This window comes from Micropterus dolomieu, linkage group LG17 (genome assembly GCF_021292245.1).
Source record: "Micropterus dolomieu isolate WLL.071019.BEF.003 ecotype Adirondacks linkage group LG17, ASM2129224v1, whole genome shotgun sequence".
Taxonomy (NCBI): domain Eukaryota; kingdom Metazoa; phylum Chordata; class Actinopteri; order Centrarchiformes; family Centrarchidae; genus Micropterus; species Micropterus dolomieu.
Genome location: NC_060166.1, coordinates 21380678 through 21398956, shown reverse-complemented (window position 1 = coordinate 21398956; position 18279 = coordinate 21380678). Strand labels below are relative to the sequence as shown.

The 18279-nt window shown below is 39.5% G+C and overlaps 1 protein-coding gene across 4 annotated transcripts; it reads right to left on the bottom strand.

The window, feature by feature from the left end:
* Positions 1–478: 478 nt before the first annotated feature.
* unc119a (unc-119 homolog a (C. elegans)) lies at positions 479–18127 on the bottom strand. 4 transcript variants are annotated; one of them, XM_046073040.1, is made up of 5 exons: positions 17968–18127; positions 3217–3330; positions 2738–2831; positions 861–1033; positions 479–723 (listed from the first exon to the last, which is right to left on the bottom strand). In XM_046073040.1, the coding sequence occupies exons 1-5, from the start codon at positions 18089–18091 to the stop codon at positions 611–613; spliced, it is 618 nt and encodes a 205-aa protein (XP_045928996.1). In that variant the 5' UTR covers positions 18092–18127; the 3' UTR covers positions 479–610. The 4 variants fall into 4 exon arrangements, with proteins under 4 accessions (XP_045928996.1, XP_045928997.1, XP_045928998.1 ...); XM_046073041.1 differs by having other exon boundaries at positions 2738–2828; XM_046073042.1 differs by lacking the exon at positions 17968–18127 and adding an exon at positions 9289–9342.
* Between the last annotated feature and the right edge of the window lie 152 nt (positions 18128–18279).

Here is an 18279-nt window from a genome sequence, read left to right as displayed (position 1 = left end):
ATGGATGAATTATTATGCAAATATTTTTGGGAATAACTTCATTTTTCTCTTTGCCTCATGGTGTGTTTCTGTCTCATCTGGTTTAATGGTAAATGGACTTGTACATTATATGTACAAGTGAAGACAAACAAAACTCACTGTCTCCTTTTCCTCTTCATGTTAATAGCTATCAAAACACACAAAATGTAAATGAATCAATGTTTTCCTGACGATCAAGAGGAACCCACATATACAGGGTGAAATCAACAGTATGAAACAGACACTGCATGTGTTTGCTGCCCACACACACACACACACACACACACACACACAAACACACACACACACACACACACACACACACAAACACACAAACACACACACACACACACACACACGCACTGATGCAAACTGATGATCAAACTGTCAGAATTCGATGTTCCTGCAAAGAGAGAAATCTATTGGTCTATTGGCAGCTGAATATCTGAAATTCAAGGAGTTAACAGGAGGGAGACAAGAATGTTTAATGCCAGCAAATTGTCCATCAGTTCATCTGTTTCTGGTCCTGACGTGGTATGTGGATCATGTAAAATGTCTAGAACAGGGAGGAGTGAAGTTGAGGGTGGTGTTCCTATGGTCCCCCACTGTAGGAATAGTCTGCCTTGTTGTGCATCACCAGCTTGTTGTCCACAAAGTAGAAGCTGTCAGACTGCGTCTCATACGGGTGCAGGATCATCTCACGCACTGAGAGAGAAAAGAGACACACAGCACTCTGGTTTTTGCGTCATTAAGTCCTGTTTGATCTAATAAAAACATTTTTGTGTGGGTGTATTTGTCTCTTGTGGTTACGTGTGCGCGTGTTTCAGTATTGTGACACTCACTGATTTCCTCGGACAGTGCGGGGAACTCGTAGATATGCTCGCAAGTGTTCTTGCTGCTGGGCATGCAGAAGCCGAATTCGAAATCAAAGCTCTTGAGCAGCTGATCACGGAAGTAGTGTCTCTCAATCATGCGGAAGTTGTTGATGGGTGTGTCTCCCACTGTGAACTCCACTCTGCAGAGACACGGGGAGAAAACATGGTTTATCAGCCTAGAAACAAATAAAAATACAAACTTTTGGGAGTGTGCAAAGGTAAGGTAACCCCTACAGGTTTTTTTTAACTAGGGCCTTGTCTTCCTAGCTTTGGCCATCACTTCTAAAGGATGTGATAATGTTGCCATATTGCTACTTACCAAAATAATTGCTGACATATGGGAACATCTTTACAACAAGTCCATCAGGGTAAGAAAAACGAGCAGTCAACCGATCAGGTTGATCAAGATTATCTAAACTCTTAATGAGGAAATGGGTGGTGTTGAAACAGTGGATAAGTCACATGCTTTTGGTGTGAGAGACCGGGTTCAAATCCCCACTGTGAATTCACTGTGTCCCTGAGCAAGATGCTTAACCGTAATTGCTCCAGAGGTAGGTGACCTCTGACACATATATCAATTGTAAGTTGCTTAGGATAAAAGTGTCAGACAAATTAATTAAAATAAATGTAATGTAAATGCAGAACAGAAAGTATCCAAATGCACTACATATTATATGATAATCATTGCACAGGAGAACTGTAAGGGCACACAACTACATAGTAAATACTCTGTTCTTGTATAGAGCCTTTCTAGTTTTTCCGACCACTCAAAGCGCTTTTACACTACATCACATTCACCCCATTCACACACAGTCAGACACAGAAACAGAAATTAACACATTCATACACATTCACACACTGCTGGCTATGCCCAAGGATACTTTGGCATGCAGAGTGGAGGAGCCTGGGACCGAACCACCGACCTTCTGATTAGCTGATGACCGCTCTACAGTGATAAATTACAGTAGTTTCCCATTTGTGATCTAAGTCCTTGTTACTCCCCCCTTTGCAAACCTTAGGTGTACAGTCAAAACATAATATTTTCTCAGTTATCTCTCAATCTGCGTCTTCAAAGTTATTTTGTGTGGTCTCACACTTCTCTACTTCCTGTCCAGACTGATGTTTGGTCGGGGCGAACCCAACTTTTTAATCAAAAGCTTCCACAGACTCTGCTATGCTTTTCTTCTACGTTGGACGAACATAAAAAGTCCGCTGCTCAGACCGTGGCAGTGGCCGCCAAAGTCTGTGGAAAATTTGGAGAGCCTACAATGTCGTTACTACGGCTAAGAATGATTGCCAAAACTATAAAAAACCCAAGCTGTTAAATAAACAGAGTTAGCCTTTAAATTGGTCTTCCTGAACAACAATCAACACATGTCTTTTCCCCGGGTGCTTTGCTAAATAAAAATGTAAAAGCTCTACCATTATATGGTGCACAAAACACATTAATATACACACAGCCTTTTCATTAAGCCTTGATTATCTAGATGAGTCAGTCGTCGGGCTGGATTGAAATCAGACACAGAGTAGGAGTCTGATGATGAACACCACTCAGGAGGACTGACAGCTATTTGGAGCCTGACTCAGCAGGTGGGCTGGGCTGCTCTGTATGTTCACACTTATCATCGTAAGCCTGTCGTCCCACACTGAAGCCCACACACACCTCCTACATCCGGTATGTGTCTTCTGTCGGTGCGGCAGGATTGAACGGACATTACTGCATCATTTGGCTTTTGGACACATGTCCCTGTCTCTCTCTCTCTCTCTCTCTCTCTCTCTTTTTCTCTCTCTCAGTCTTCATTAGTCATTTGGAAGGAACAAATAAACACTGAAGGTTAACTCACGTGGCTCCAACCTGCCGCAACTGCAGGAAGGCTGGGGTGAACTGGTATCGGACAAAACGCCCAGCGTTGGGGTCACAGTGCTTTTTGTCACCTGCTAAAGAATAGACATTTAATAGAAAAGGAAGAGGTGAAAAAAAAGAGCTTTTTTTAGTTTAATACTGTCCTCAGTTTTATTTTGACAAATGCTTTTGTGTAGGAACTACAGCTCACTTTACATACTGTTTTTTTCCTCTAACAGTGTTAAGTGCTTGCTCCATTTTCAAATTATCTATACTTGCTTATCATCTGCAGTGTATGGTGACAAGAAAAATATCATAGAGTAATATTTAACAAGTGAAATACCCTTTAAAAGACATTATGAACAGTGACATAAAAAACAAATGACTTGCAAGAACGTCAACTTTGACTCACAATCTGTTATAAAAATGTGTGTCTCTCTCTTATAATCTGTTATCTAGTTTCTAATGTTTGGAGCTGACCTGGCATTGGAGGTTTAGTGATCTCAAACAGGACTGTCCCTGTTTCCATGTCACGGATCTTGAACCTGGTGAAGTCGATCATGTGGACATTTTCTTCCGGAGAACAAAGATAATCTGAAAATGAGAGAAAAGGCCCTTTAGGCTGTATTTTCATACACTCTCTTTCTTCTCTCTTTCGTGATACCACTGTGAATGAAGCAAACCTTTCATGTCAGGCAGCAAGCTGTTAATTAATGAAGAACTGTCACTTCTGCAGTTCTCTGCCAACATACAGTAATATCTGTTGTTAAGGGCAGATCTGAACGGATCCTAATTTACATTCATTCAAGCCTGCTCTGTGCTGAATGCATTCTCCTGACCTTATTTTTGTCTGCTCACCATAGTAACCTCACAATAAGGCCAAGGATGCTATTTTTTTCACACATCAGATCTTTCTCTGTGCCAAGGTATGACACCAACAATAAGGCCCATCCCCTCTGAATACCTTGAACGCACTGATAAAAGCTTAGAGAGTAGTTCAGGTCTGAGCTAGAGTAGCTCATTCGAGGGGATGGCGACACAAAGATGATAAAAAGAGGTACACTACAAGAGTTTTGTGTTGTGGAGCCAATTTATGTGTGTGAATTACATCTCTGAAATATCCAACACACAATTACTTAGCACATGCATTTCAGTGGCAAGTCAAGTCAGGTTTATTTATGTAGCCCAAAATTAAAAGTCACACATTTGCTTTACGATCCGTTCAGCATATGAACTTCTTAACCACAGAAAAACTTCAGCAGGAAGCAAATGAAGAAATTCTCAGGAAGAGCTACAGAGGGGAGATTCCTCATCCAGGAAGTACAGAAATACCGCTGTTTACATGATCTCACCGTGTGCATACACTTGTGCACACGGTGAGATAACACGTGAGGCAGTGTAAAGTTTCTCTCTCTGTTGTCCTTCCTCCTTAAAAGAAAGAGCAAGCCTGAAATGTTTCAACTACAAATCACCTCATGAAATATTAATTAATTAATTAATTAATTAATTTGCTGGTTAGTCAGCTGCCTGTTTGCAGAAAAAAGAAGAATTACATCGTCTGCTGACACTGAACCTGGATTGTTTTGTTGATGTATTACAATATATTTAACATTTCATGAAGGTGCTTTATTTTTTACACATCACAAGTCAATACCTGGTTGTGAAAAGCTGTTTTGTACGCAGCTCCTATATATAGTACAATGTTCTGCACATCATTTGTTTTATGGTGGTCACATCCCTCCATAAAAACTTGTTTTATTTATTTTTTATCTAGTGTTTGACTTTGGTAAAAATTTTTTACCACATGTTTTAAGTCTCTGGTGTAGTTATGTTAAGTCGTGGGGTTTCTGTTTTGTTTTATGGAAGTTCATCAAAGCAAATTCCAAACAATTTCTCTCATTTAATTTTGAGGACTTGTTGGAGATTGAAATCACAATAAAGTAGTAAATCTTTAATCTTGATAAGCAAACAAGTTCAGTGTCTAGTGTTCTATATTCACCATGGAACAGATTTAGCAACACAAGACATAACAACACATAGCGCGCGCACCTCCTCACTACAGCCTTGCTGACTGAATGAACACAAGCCCACTGGGAGAAGTACCCTGAGCAGGGTGACAGATTTGGCCTCCCTGGCACTGTGTGTGCGTGTGTGTGTGTGTGTGTGTGTGTGTGTGTGTGTGTGTTTCTCAACCAGTCGGTCCATGTGATGGTAAAACACAATAAGCCTCTTACATCTAATCCTGCTCCATTGGGAGAGGAGTGTCTCACACATGCTTACACACACACACACACACACACACACACACACACACACACACACACACACACACACATGTTCGGGCGCATACACACACACACACACCTGCTATCTCATAAGGGTTATTGTAAGGGTGGTTATTATTAGCAGTCTATGTTGCATAAGGGTTAAAGGGTCTTTGTTTCTGATGACTTCATTCAACACATTTCAAAAGACAGTAAGGTGGCAACAATAGAGGTCAAAATAAGATAAACACACACATAAAAGCGCACATGTATTGGCGCACACACAAACTCAAACTGTTGCATGCTCTACTGTTTCTGAGGGTTAGAGAGCAGATGGGACGCACAGGTTTTAGCCACCTGCTTGAAGATATTTATAGACCTTTTCATAAAGTACAGTACACTATAGATGACACCTTGTCTAAACAGGTCCCTCTTGTGAAACAGGACTATTTAGACCTTGCTGTTTAATTCAGAGGACTGCATGTTTCGAACACTGGTATAAAGTGAAGATCATAAGATTTCATGTGACATTTGACTGCCACTACACCGATTTCTTAATTAATTAAAGCTGAAATCTGCAAATGTCTGATGCTTTTCTCACAGTTATTGTTGCTCCTACACAGACAAAAAGCCTCCATACAGGTGGATCTTGTGATTTGTTAATTACAAAATAGCCCTATAGTGTTTAAAAAAACATTTTCATTCATATTTGTTACAGGTATAAATCATGTCTATAGAATAGGAAGAGGGGTGTTTTTATGAATTCTACATAACAACGTTCAAGAAATTGATTTTACAACTACATGACACACCAAAGTCTGGCCTTTGGAGTACATAAGATCTTATTAAAATGGAACTGCAACATTTTAAAACTTCTTCATCTAAGTCAATAATGTTATGTAATCTTCTTGACTTATGTAATCATAATTTTCATGTCTTTTGATGGTCATCGATATGAAATTTACTTTAGTCTAAAGTTAGCAAGATGCTGCCCCCTTAAAATAATACCTAGAATAAACAGTAGCCCCAGTTATTAACAATTAACAACATCATGTCATAAGGTCAAATCAGCTGTGTAAATGCTAATAGGGTGATGCATGTGTGCAGAGAATGCATGCATATCTTTACATTTATATATGTGTGTGTGTGTGTGTGTGTGCACGTACACAAATGTGTATACATGGGTTCATCTCTGGTGATGATGTTAACATACTGTAGATGTGAGTGGAGTGTTTCTGCGGTGAACATCACAAGACTGGTCAAGACATTTCCATGAAAAGCTGCTCCGGCTCAAAAAGGCAAAGTCTCTTTATATTCCCTTCCAAACTAGAGTAAGAGGGTTAGAGAGCTGCTGTCTGATGCAGTGCCCTCTAGTGCCAGTTCATTTGATGTGAGGAGCTTATCTGCACTGAGAATATTACTATAAGCCTACTGTGTGAGTCTGTGTCTGGGTTTCTTCTAAAGCGACAGCAAGGAAACACTTTCACACACTATTTATAGAGTGCATACTCGTAAAGAAATACTATGTGGCATGAAGGTAATCATTGTAGAGAGTTAGTCTGACATTAATTCAGACCATCTTGACTACAAGATAAGCTTGAAACAATCATAAACTGGACTAAATGCTGTTATATAACATACTGTGCAAAACTCTCTTCAGCTCACAGAAATAAACATCGCATTCAAACGGTTTGTTCACCACTCATATTAAAAATACGTGCATCTCTAACATGATTTATACCCAGCAATCTGACAGCAAATGCGTGATGTAATGCACATGTGCACTTGGTCTTAGGTCAAGAGATTGAGAAATGATTTGTTCGATTTCTTTTCAGCATGCTGAGGTTAAACCAAACTAACTAAAGTAATCGGAACATGATATTCAGATATGTAATATATGTTATGTTGATATTTGTCTATGAGTTATACTGCTGAAACCTGTCAACTGAGCCTTATTATCATGCTGCACACCGCCAGCTCCAACAAGTCCTTCTTTCAATCAATCAGCAGCTATATTGTAATGTGACAAATAAAGTGTAAAATAATAGTATAAATAAAGTATCAATAAATTTTGTAGGATTACCATATACTGTAGAACAAAATGTCCGTTTCTAATACTAAAGACAACAACAGAAACGTGTACATGAAACGTTTTTGTAAAAAAATGCATCACCACCTTACTAATTATTTTAGTATTTCTAACACCTTCAGCAGGCACCAATGCTCATCCTCAAATTATAGTTGCATCATATCAATGGAGGTATATGGTGAAAAAACAACTGAGAGAACATCTTTCGTTTCTAAAGGGTAAAATCCACTGAATTTATCATTTCTGACAAAAATGACTCTTCATTTAAAATCTGTTGGCAGAATACTCTGAATGCGCCTTGTGTAGCTGTGACCGAGCGGCTCTCTTTGTGGGCAGATGACCGATAGATGTATTTTGTGAATCAGAGATGGCTACTTGCCAAGACTGCTGAAAAAGACAGATGGAGCATTTCATCTGATAGCACAGCCAGTGAAGTCACTTTCACACAGGCCAGTGGAAGTATTCACACATAGCTACGTCACTCCTACAGTCACACAAAACCCAGAGCTTGTTACCAACTCTAGACTACATTTTGATTTCATAGCCTCTGCACATGGAGCAACTTGACTGATAATGACTAACTGTATTGTGGAGATTTGCAGGAGTGCCCTCTTCAGATGTTCTGAAGATACAGATAAAAACAGCGCATATTTGAGGGGTAACACTTGTAAAACGTCTTGACTACTGTGTACGATGAGCTTCTTTAACAGGCTGCAGTCGTTTTCATGATGAAACAGGGCCTTGTGATGTCTTGGCTTTCATTTGGAAATATTTAGGATTATTACATCACACATTTCTTATTTTGGGCAAAACATTCTCATTTGTCAAAGTGTGGATGGATTTCAAAGTGGTTTCTGAAAACATACAGCTGGGACAAATCCACCAACCAAGTGATCTTTTTACAGTTACACATGGTCTGTGAGAGTAAATAAATTATGTAACTCACATGGCACAGCTGGTAATGCAAAAAATGTCTTGCTCATGAGCTTCTGATAATAAATATAACTATAATGGGTGTCGCGGAAATTATATTCCTGGTGAGGGGTTGAGCAAATAATTGAGTTACAAACAAGTGTTGTCTTTGAAGAATTTATTTATTTAGGAGAGGAGAGGAACAACAAGAGGGGGAAAACACCCAAACGATGTCACAGCTCTGACCTAACCCCTAGTAAAGTGAACAGACTAACATAAGGAGTATAGGAGAGGTAAGGTTAAGGATAAAAACCCAATACATATATCTATAGGCCATAACGAGAAAAGTAATAATAATGATAATATTAAAAGATCATACATAAAAGATGAAATGGAAGAGGACACAATTTTCTGCCATAACAATGGGAAATGTGTATCAACCTAAATCACAAAAAACATATAATGGATGCCCACAGTAGTCACTGTGGAAACTTTTCTGCAGTTTATTGTGAATTACAAACGTGCACTGTATGTTTTAGCACAACTCCCTGCATGTTCCCCTATTTCCCAAAAACTTTTATTTTATCTTAACTTAACTTATTATTATTGCATGCTAGGAATAAATGGGTAAATAAATTAAGAAAGTGCTCCAGATGCAGGACCAAAACATAAGGAAACATATATTTGAAAAATTGTTAAAAGAGCAGTTTGACATTTTGGGAAACGCATTAGATTGACTCTCGTGTCCTTTCAATATATCTACAGTGAGCAGTCAGTTAGCTTAGCTTAGCCTGGCCCTAACTCCCTTTTACAAACCACAAGTTTTATCATTTATCACTTTGGTTTTGTGCAGAATAAACAAACGTTATGTAATGTGTTAATTATTAAGCTTTACAGGTGCTGGTGGGCCAATTTTGTTACCTTGGGGCACAGCCAGGCTACCTGTTTCCAGTTGTCTGTCTGCTAAGCAACACAATTAGTTCTAGCGGTGTTGTTAAAAGGAAAACCCTACTACAGACATTGTTGCAGACAAGTCATTGTTCTTCTAATGGGAAAAGATAGTGTTGGAATGAAATTGTCCCCGATATATCTGTGCTTCTATGAAAAGAAATAGTCTCAAAACAAACTATCAAAATTTCTACTACTGTATAACTATTATTACTTTAACTTCATGCGAATCAGTTAGTTGCTTTCTCTGCTGCATGAATAACCTTGTGCTGAAATTATGAGGGTAAATGTTCCAGTACAATATTCCCCAAACACCATGATATACGTACATGTTCATACCTCGGTCCTTTCTTTCTTTTTGCCTTCTTTCTTTCATCTCCACACACACGCACACACACAAAGTGCTCCACTTCACTTCCTTCAACACTGTCACCTAGCAACGCTACTTCTGATAGTGTGCCAGCTCGATTAGCTCTTTTTCCTTCCCCTCATCCACCTGGCTGCTCCGCAACAACAGGGTGCAGCAGCAAATCAAAGGAGAGCATCTCAGGTTAGGCATCAGTGGTATGCAAATGAAATGTTCCACGTCTGATGAAGGTTTACCTGAGGCCTCTTCCTATAGACGGAGGGCCTCCTTTTGCCTGATTTCACAACCTTGACGCACGGGTGGACTCAGGATTGGCAGATTTGATGCAGAATATTAACAGGGTGTGTGTCAACAATGACTTCATTACAATGCGACATGATAGATTAAAATGTTATTGTCCCTGTGGGGAAACATGTCATTAAATCTCAGCACAGGTGATCTGCCATAATTACACACTAGTCTTTCTACACTCACTTGGAGGAGGAATGTACAATTATGCATTTACTTTTCACATCTTATCGTGATTTACATCTAATTTCTTGTTTGTAGCCTCACAAAGGATTTTGCTGTGTGGTTTCTAACAATTGATCTCATCTGTGCAAATTAGTCAGAGACCCAAAGACCAACACCATATTCTTGTTAAATATAAGAATTTTCACTCTGCTGGAATACAAAGTCAATCCAGTCCCGAAAAGGTCCCTTTGGCAGCAGCCCCTCTAAAGAGGGTAAAATTAGCACGAAGTCTTGAGTCATGCTGTGTTCCTGTGTTCAGATACACAGAGCCTGTCTGACACCAAAGTGGCATTCATAAAGCGCAAGCAGGCTGCCATTTATAGCTCCTTAATCCCCAAGATTAGCCCGGAGTTACAGACTTTCAGCCACAGGGATTGACTTCACATGCCTTATTCTTTCCATTTGACACTGTGGTCTCACAGTGTGTTGAATTAATCCAAGAACATGAGGAAGAACAATGCAGACATGTTTACCTGTCTTCACTTTAAGATAATCCATTGCCGAAGGCAGCTAGTGACGTTAGCTTTACACCTTGATGTTCACATCATGATGTATAGTGCACCTGCATATGGCAAGCTGTTTCATGTCTCTCGGTTAACAGCACCTGTAGGCAAACTGGCAAACATTGAGGTTCATGGAGAGGTTGCATTCTGAGAAGCTGAATGCAGATGAGATTCTCTCCTCTTATCTTTCTTTCTCCGGCCTGCACCACCAAGCGGGAAAAAACCTAACATTCTTCTGTGAGAGGGTTTTATGAGGACAGATACTGTGATCTAAGCTCCTTGAGTAAGAATGACACTGAACCAGGAAGCCATTCACATAAAATAGACACAGAGATGTGTTTACTGTCTTTGACGAGAGTTAAATGAGTAGATCAATGCCACTCTCATATGTGTAAGATACAGCCAGGAAATGGTTAGCATAAACACTATAAAAATACTAATAATTATTCAATAGGACTAATTATTAAATAAACAAGACATAACATGTTAATTAGTGAGCTTTAGTGTTGCTGGTAGGTGGACTTTGTTACCTTCAAACAGACCCTGGCTAGCTGTTTCCCCCCTGTGTCCAGTCAATACGCTAAGCTAAACTAAGCTAACCGGTTGCTGACTTCATACCATAGAGACTTTCGAGTGGTATCAATCTTCTCATTTACAGTTAGCAAGAAAGCAAATGTCTTAGTATTCCTTTAATACACATTCCTTTAAGGAATGATATTATGTTAAATTGGAAAATCATGTTTGAGAAATCAATGCAAACAACAAAACTACAGAAGACAAGTATGCTCAAAAAGCAATCAAGGACCAGGCAGATGTCTCAGGGTGTCTCAGATGAATGTCTCAGGAGCTCAATATAAAGTGTCTGTCCTTCAGGTGAAGCACAGCACACTACTTAGAGTATGATCTAACTTCTGTCTCCCCAGGCACACACACACACACACACACACACACACACACACAGAACCTGGAGGGACACTAATGATTTGTCTGTCTCCCTCCACTCTTCCCCTCCTCTCTATGGACATGATCTAAAAGGCGAAAAAAAACCTTGGAGACAGTGACAGTTTCTAAGTTCTGAGAAAGAAACGCATTAAAGCGTATCATTCAAATCACAGCATCAAACAACAAGTAATGTATGATCATTTTTATGTGCTGATATGTTTAACTGAAGAACTTAATATAAAGTTATAATATTGTGCATTAGATGTATTATCAGTGCTGCATATTCAGTAAAATCCAGTAGGATGGTGTATTATTTGTGAATTAATTGTATTTTCTATAGGAATTACATGCAAAAGTCACCTTGCAAACAAATGTAAATGTATGAATCAAACTTATTATTGCCTGTCCAAGTCAGCTCCTACTTGCAGCCAATTTGTACAACAGGTTATTGTATACCCGGCGACCCTGTACGCAGGATAAGTGGTTGACGATGGATGGATGGTTATTGTACAGCATTTGAGCTGCTCTAATTTATCTCTTTGTGCACAGCCAACAACTTTTTTATTATATTTAAATTAATGTCTACTTTTATGACGGCTGTAAATTTCACTCATGAGAACAGAGGTCCCTTGTGTAAGACTACTGAGTATATAGTTTTAACTTTGGGGTTAATACAAGAATTGAAAAAGTTATAAAAAGTGAATGATAAGTAAGGGCTCCCAGATCTACAGCAAAACAGCCAAAAACAGATAATGAGGTTGGCTGAGTTCTGTTCAGGATCATCCCTGTTTAATCTGAGATTTAGATCTTTCAGAAACTTCATCAGGGCGGGGCATTCACTGTCTCAGCTAAACTACCATAGGCATACATGAATACGCATGATTTTTCATATAGGGACCAATATGTAGCATAAACCAATCCCACACACCACAGCATTTATATCTAATTTGCAATGCCTGTCCCTATATGTATGCAATATGACAGGAGTGTTTGGTGCATATTTAAAAATTATTTTCTACACAACTTTGCAAATGACCTTTAATAGGTGGCTCCCAACCTGGGGGTCATAAGATGAATCTAACTCTAGTTAATCTGGCTATAACTCACAGATGGAACCAGTAAAGATCGGTCAAAAGTAGCTATAGCTTTGTTTTAAGGGGTCACAAATCAAAAAAGACATATTGTAGTTATCATGTGCAAGCCACTGAAACTCCACTTGTGCCATGTAAGAGGTATATCACCATGATCTTGCATGTAATAGTAGAGAGCCATGGGAGCATCTGGCTGCGGAGACATGTATGCTGCTGCTCTCTGTATTTTGGTCTGTGTGTCTGATTTCTGTAGAGAGAAATTTCAAGGGGTTACAAGCTAAGACCACAGGCCGAGCAGTGATCATTTAGGATTATTCACTTGAAGAGCGTCTTCTGGGCTTCTTCAATTCTGTCAATTGAAGTCCAAAACGCACACAGTTAGGACTGAAGTGTGGGAGCTTTCAGCCCAGAAATATCAGCACCAGCCAGTAACAGAGTTATTGGTATTGATCAAAACCTTATTAAACTCTGATTCAACACTGAGTTAATGTGATCCTGAGTCTGCCTGCCTGCCTCAAAAGAGTGAGACCAAGCACAAACATGAGATTGTGTTGATTACTGATGCGGATGCAACAACAAGCCGTCTCTCTCCATGTCAAATCACTCTGAAAGAGTAACCTTGTGACAGCTGTGCATGGGAGATTAAGAACCGGCAGCACCAATCAATTTTAATTAAAGCTGTATCCATTGTGTTGGCAGACATCAGAGAGTGGAAATCCCGCCCGACATAGATAAAGCCCTGCTCTGTGTCCCAGACTTATTAAAGCCAAATAATTGATCACCCATTAGTGTAAAAGGAACCAGACTGTTCTGAGTAAATCATCTTGATGAGGCAAAATTACACACCGATGTGGATTGAGTCAAAAATACCCACAGTGCGACTGAGGATCTAGTGTGCTAGAGCTTCTATGTCCCATTACACAGTAATTACAATTTTGTTTTTTACTTTTTCTCTTTTTCTCTAATTATCTGTATCTATTCTTGTCAAGAGTCTTGGTATTGCTGTTGTGTAAGGTTTTGACATTTAAAGTGAAGAAATTGTGATGGGAGCTAGCAAAGACACCAAAAGAACGTCTGAGTGTTTCATAAATGCACACAAAACAATTGGTAAATATTTTAGGATTGAAATTTAGAGATTTACAGTATTATTATTAACGAATAACATATTAGCAGACAGCAGCTTGTAATCAAGTATAGAACAAAACATGAATGGTTGCAATCACAGTTTGTTTGATACTCATGGATGCTGCATTTTGCATCTTAAAGGCATCAGTTTGCTTTTAAACAAAGTCCTTGCCAGATCTTTGAGCAGCGTCTGAAACTCTCTCCCTTCACATCTTTGTGATGTTGCAGTTGCGCTCAACAATTTTCTGCAACTTTTGAAACTGACAATCCGACAAGTCCATCTCATGCAGGTAGTGGCAGGATTAAAACTTCCCTCTTAAGCTCTTTTCTCACTTTACATACAAGTACTTTCTTCAAATTTCACCTGTAGAACAGAGTGCAACAACTGAGTGCCTTTGACAAGTAAAGTGTGCACCATTATCCTAAGAAGCCGGGCCTTTCATCCAAGCTAGACCAGGTATAAACACCTTTAGACGTGGCCGGGATGACAGCTATCACCTTCTCTGTCAGTCCATCTGCGGTTTTCTGCTTTTTTCATTAAAGGATAGGTTTCACATTTTTTGAAGTCTGTTGTAAAACAAGAGTCCCATAACACTGACAGAGGCTTTGCTCGCTGTAGATTTAAACGATTCTGCTTATTGATTCTTCTTAATGACTCTCAATTACGATTTTTTGAGGGGCGGGTTCAAAACAGGTCACATGCTCATTTCACAGAAAAAAACTTTTACTTTTAAAAACCTTCACACAATTTCTATTCATTTCTAATCATATTCACACTTTACTTTATACCGTTTATTGGACCTGTAAATTAATTTCTTACAGTTCAGTTTGGTTGCTTTTATTGGTTTTATTTGGTTGCTTTTATTAAATTATTAATAGTTCAATAATAATCCGTCTGTAAAGCAATTAAATGTGGGTTGTGCTAAAACCCCATTGATGAGCGTAATGAGAGTGAGAATGATAGAAGCAACATCTCAGAGTCGGAAAACGTATCAGATACGGCCTGGCAGGAGAGCGATATGCGCAGCGGAGAGGAGGAGGAGAGACACGGAGAGGAGCAGAGGCTGTGCCGGGACAATGATGTGGACAAACTTCAAAGTGTTCTGTGTTAAAATGTAGAACAAAATGTTCATCTGAAGTTAATGTGTGGATTTGATAGTCGAAAAATTGGGAACCTTTCCTTTGAGGCCGAGTTCAGACCAACTTGAGCCCTGAGTGAAAAAAAGCAGCCCTTTCATTATTTGAATGGTGACAGTTCCGTGGCCAGTGGCAGCTCCAGCAAACCAACGCAGGGTCGTCTGGCAAAAAAGTTGAACCTCTCAACTCTTGCTTCACCAAAACTTCATCCAACAAAGCACTGAGTTAGCCAATCAGATACATGCAAGCACACCTTCCTGGTGGACTACGTTTTAATGTAAATGCTGCATATCTACTTTTTACCTTGCAAAAGATAAAATATTTGCTGCCATGATAACTTTCCATAGTTGTACAATCCTGTCTTTGAGTATTACAAACCATTATATGGTGTTTCAGCTTCTGATAAGCCTTTAAACACATTCATCTGTTACCCAAACTGGACTTCCTGGACTGTATTTCATTGCCTCATGTTGTATTGAACAACACGCCCCCACCAAAGCAGTCCCCTGCGTATTTATAATGCAAGGCTGTTTTTGGTTTGTATCACAGTGAATTAGGACAGGGATCTGGAGCTCTGAGGTTGATATGATCCAACGGAGGAGTGTCTTTTTTAAATTCATGGTTTACATTTAATACTTGCAAATTGCAAGACTAAAGAACATTTTTGGTAAGAGGCACAAACAGGAAATCCTCACTCTCTTGCTCTGACTGCTCACTCCAGTGCACTTACATGGAAACACAATTAGACATAGTGGTTGAGAGGAAAGAGGGTACAACCGAGAAGTAAATAACAATTTCAACACAAAACTGTTCCACAAAATGCACTGAACATGATAAAACATTTATAAAAGAACACTTAAAAATATATTTTGGTTATAACCAGGGAAAATTCTATATCACACTTCGATTGTCCATCATATATGATTGCAATTCTTTGCTTTCAAAATGTAAATTATAAACTTAACATTTATTCGGTAACAGCAGTGCTTCTGTTTATATCTGCCTGCGCACATATCACATCCATCACCTAAACAGTAAACTGATAATGTGTCATTTTTCATCTCACAGCAGCACCTCTCCACTGCCTGGATTATATTTCTTCTCCTCTCTGCCTGTGTGACAATGAGGCGCTGTGCCTCGCTTATCAGCACTGAACCACCGTGACAGACTGGAGCTGGGCTGCCCCAAAATGGTGGCATTTACCTCCCAAAAGCACAAAAACTGGGAAAGTCATTCACGGGGTGAGGCATTTTCTGCTTCCCTCTTTTCCAACTGTGATTTTCTTTCTATTGCAGCAGAAAATGATTGCCTGAATTGCGCGGCACACTATGCTTATCTCTGTGGTCTAGGTCTTTTGTGTGGTCTGTTGTTCAAAATGATTGAGCCTTGGGGAGAAACAAGGAAGCAGATTCAACATCAGTTCATTTGTATAAGCCTAAATATCCTCCAGCTATGGTTCAAATGAAGAGAAATGTCATTGCTGACAGATATTACATGTTACATGTTGCATTTTACAATGGACAGCTGTTTAAAGTCAGTAAATGAAGGGCTGGTGAACCCAACAACGACATTTCGAATATGAATATGAATATTAAATCCAAAATGTAAACAAAGTCACTTACCCTTCAGCACCTGTGTGATTAATTGTCTGAGGTGTATCGCATTGTTGCAGAATGCTGTGTTACAGTTCTCCTGACATAATCCAGATTACTTAGATGCCAATGGAGAGCGGAGATGCACCATCATTACTGCACCATCATGAGTTATTTAGGTATAATTGCACTGATGGAGCCCTATAGTTTTTCCGCTGAGGGGGTACCAAATGAAAACAGATGATCTCACAAGGGATGAGGGCAGAGAGATGGTGTTGAAATTTTGGGGGGTTTTGTGTTTTGTGTTTCAGTTTTGATCACTGCAATACACATGAATGAATGGAAATGAACATAAATTATCTTATTATTATTATTACAGTATCAGAAAACAATGATAGATTATAACAATAATAATTAGCTACTTGTGTTTTTGTTCAATCAATGTCCAATCAATCATTTTATTATTATTTTTTTTAGAATGAAAGCAGGTTTCAATCTTGTTGTTGTGGAATTGGGATTACTAATAGCAACAATAAGAATGTTTTCTTCATGCTATATCTTCGGAAATTTGGTTTATGTAACATTACACACAAAAAAGTAACTCAAGGTCAAATTACTATGGCATTTTTCAGAGCTCTCAAACCCCTCTCACACTCACTAATAATAGAGTTTGCTTACATTTGCTGATGAAGCTCTTGAGATGAGGTTGAAAGCTCCAAAAAAAAAAGCTAGTAGTTAGCCCTTCGGTTAAGACCCCCCCCTCAAATTTGTCAAACTAATATTTCTATGGTGAAGAATGAACTTTCATGGTCATCATTAGAAGTGACTCCACTGATCACATGTCTTGTGTCATACCACTTCACCCATTCAGTTCCAATCTCACCCTCAATCACCCACAACATCTACATCTTGGTCAGCAAAAGCTTATTTTTATCAGTAAAACATAAAGCAATCCAGGTGACAGTGTACAGTATTATGTAGTAGATTTGCAAAATTCCTTTCCTCTGCCTCAACTCACAGGCTTACAGCCAAGCCTAATAGTTGGCTTACAGTCTCTCTGCAGCCATTAACAGCTGACCCTGTCCTGTTTCCAGTGCATAATATGGAAACAGTTTTCATTATATATTAAACAACAAGCTTATTGTATTCTTCTCTTGTATTTGCTCCGGCTGACAACTATCTGGGAGGAGCTATAATCAGAGGATCACATCTCTGGCCACCTGTTACCTCAGAGCCACAGGTGTCTTGAGGTGAGGATGAAGTAAGAGCCAGATTTTCTTCAGCAGGATTTGAAAAGCACACCAGGAAGTAGGCTACATATATAGTCACCTGCTCGCTCTTTCAATGCCCACACACTCAGACATATGCAACCACCCACAAACATGCAAACACCTACAAACTGCTGAACTCAACGGGCTGCTTGCCCCTTACAGCAATCTAAGGCCCAATAGTAACTGTCCTTGGGTAAGACGGTAAACCTATAACTGCTCACTGACTCTAATACACAGTGGTTAAAACGTGTAAAGTCTTATTTGAAGCTATGGAGACTCAGAGGTCCTTTCAGACTGTGTCGCTGTCCATGGTATCTATAGAGCAGCCAATAAAACTGCAAATTAACGCAGTCAGTATGTTACACTGTATAGGCTACAGAGAGACAAAGCAACAGCAGATGGGTTGCATTAATCCCCTCTAACTGTAAGGCTTTAACTACTCACCCATCGTGCCAACTACAGTAGCAGGTTACTTACTCTTGGTGATCTTCTGGAGCCCAAGCACATCCTCGGGCGTTATTACGGTATTTCTGCGCAATTCTTCTTCAGTTGTTACCGGGATCCCCATGTCTGATGAGTTGCAGCCTTGCTGCACTTTCATGTCCAACAGAAGAGGGCTATTCGGTGTGCAACCTGACAGAAACTGAGGCTTTCTGGTGCTCTCGGCGTCGTCGCCGCAGGAGCCGATTTACTTGCTTGCAGCCTTTAGTTGCGCGCTGGCTAATGCACCTCACAGCAAACAGGCTCTGGGGCTGGTATAAGAATAACTCATTCTCCGTGCCTCCTCCC

Coding starts and splice junctions, on each gene's coding strand:
- unc119a (XM_046073040.1), bottom strand. CDS start 18,091: ATGAAAGTGCAGCAAGGCTGCAACTCATCAGACATGGGGATCCCGGTA. Junction 2,832..3,216: donor CACTAAACCTCCAATGCCAG/GTCAGCTCCAAA, acceptor TCTATTCTTTAG/CAGGTGACAAAAAGCACTGT. Junction 724..860: donor CGCACTGTCCGAGGAAATCA/GTGAGTGTCACA, acceptor TTTCTCTCTCAG/TGCGTGAGATGATCCTGCAC.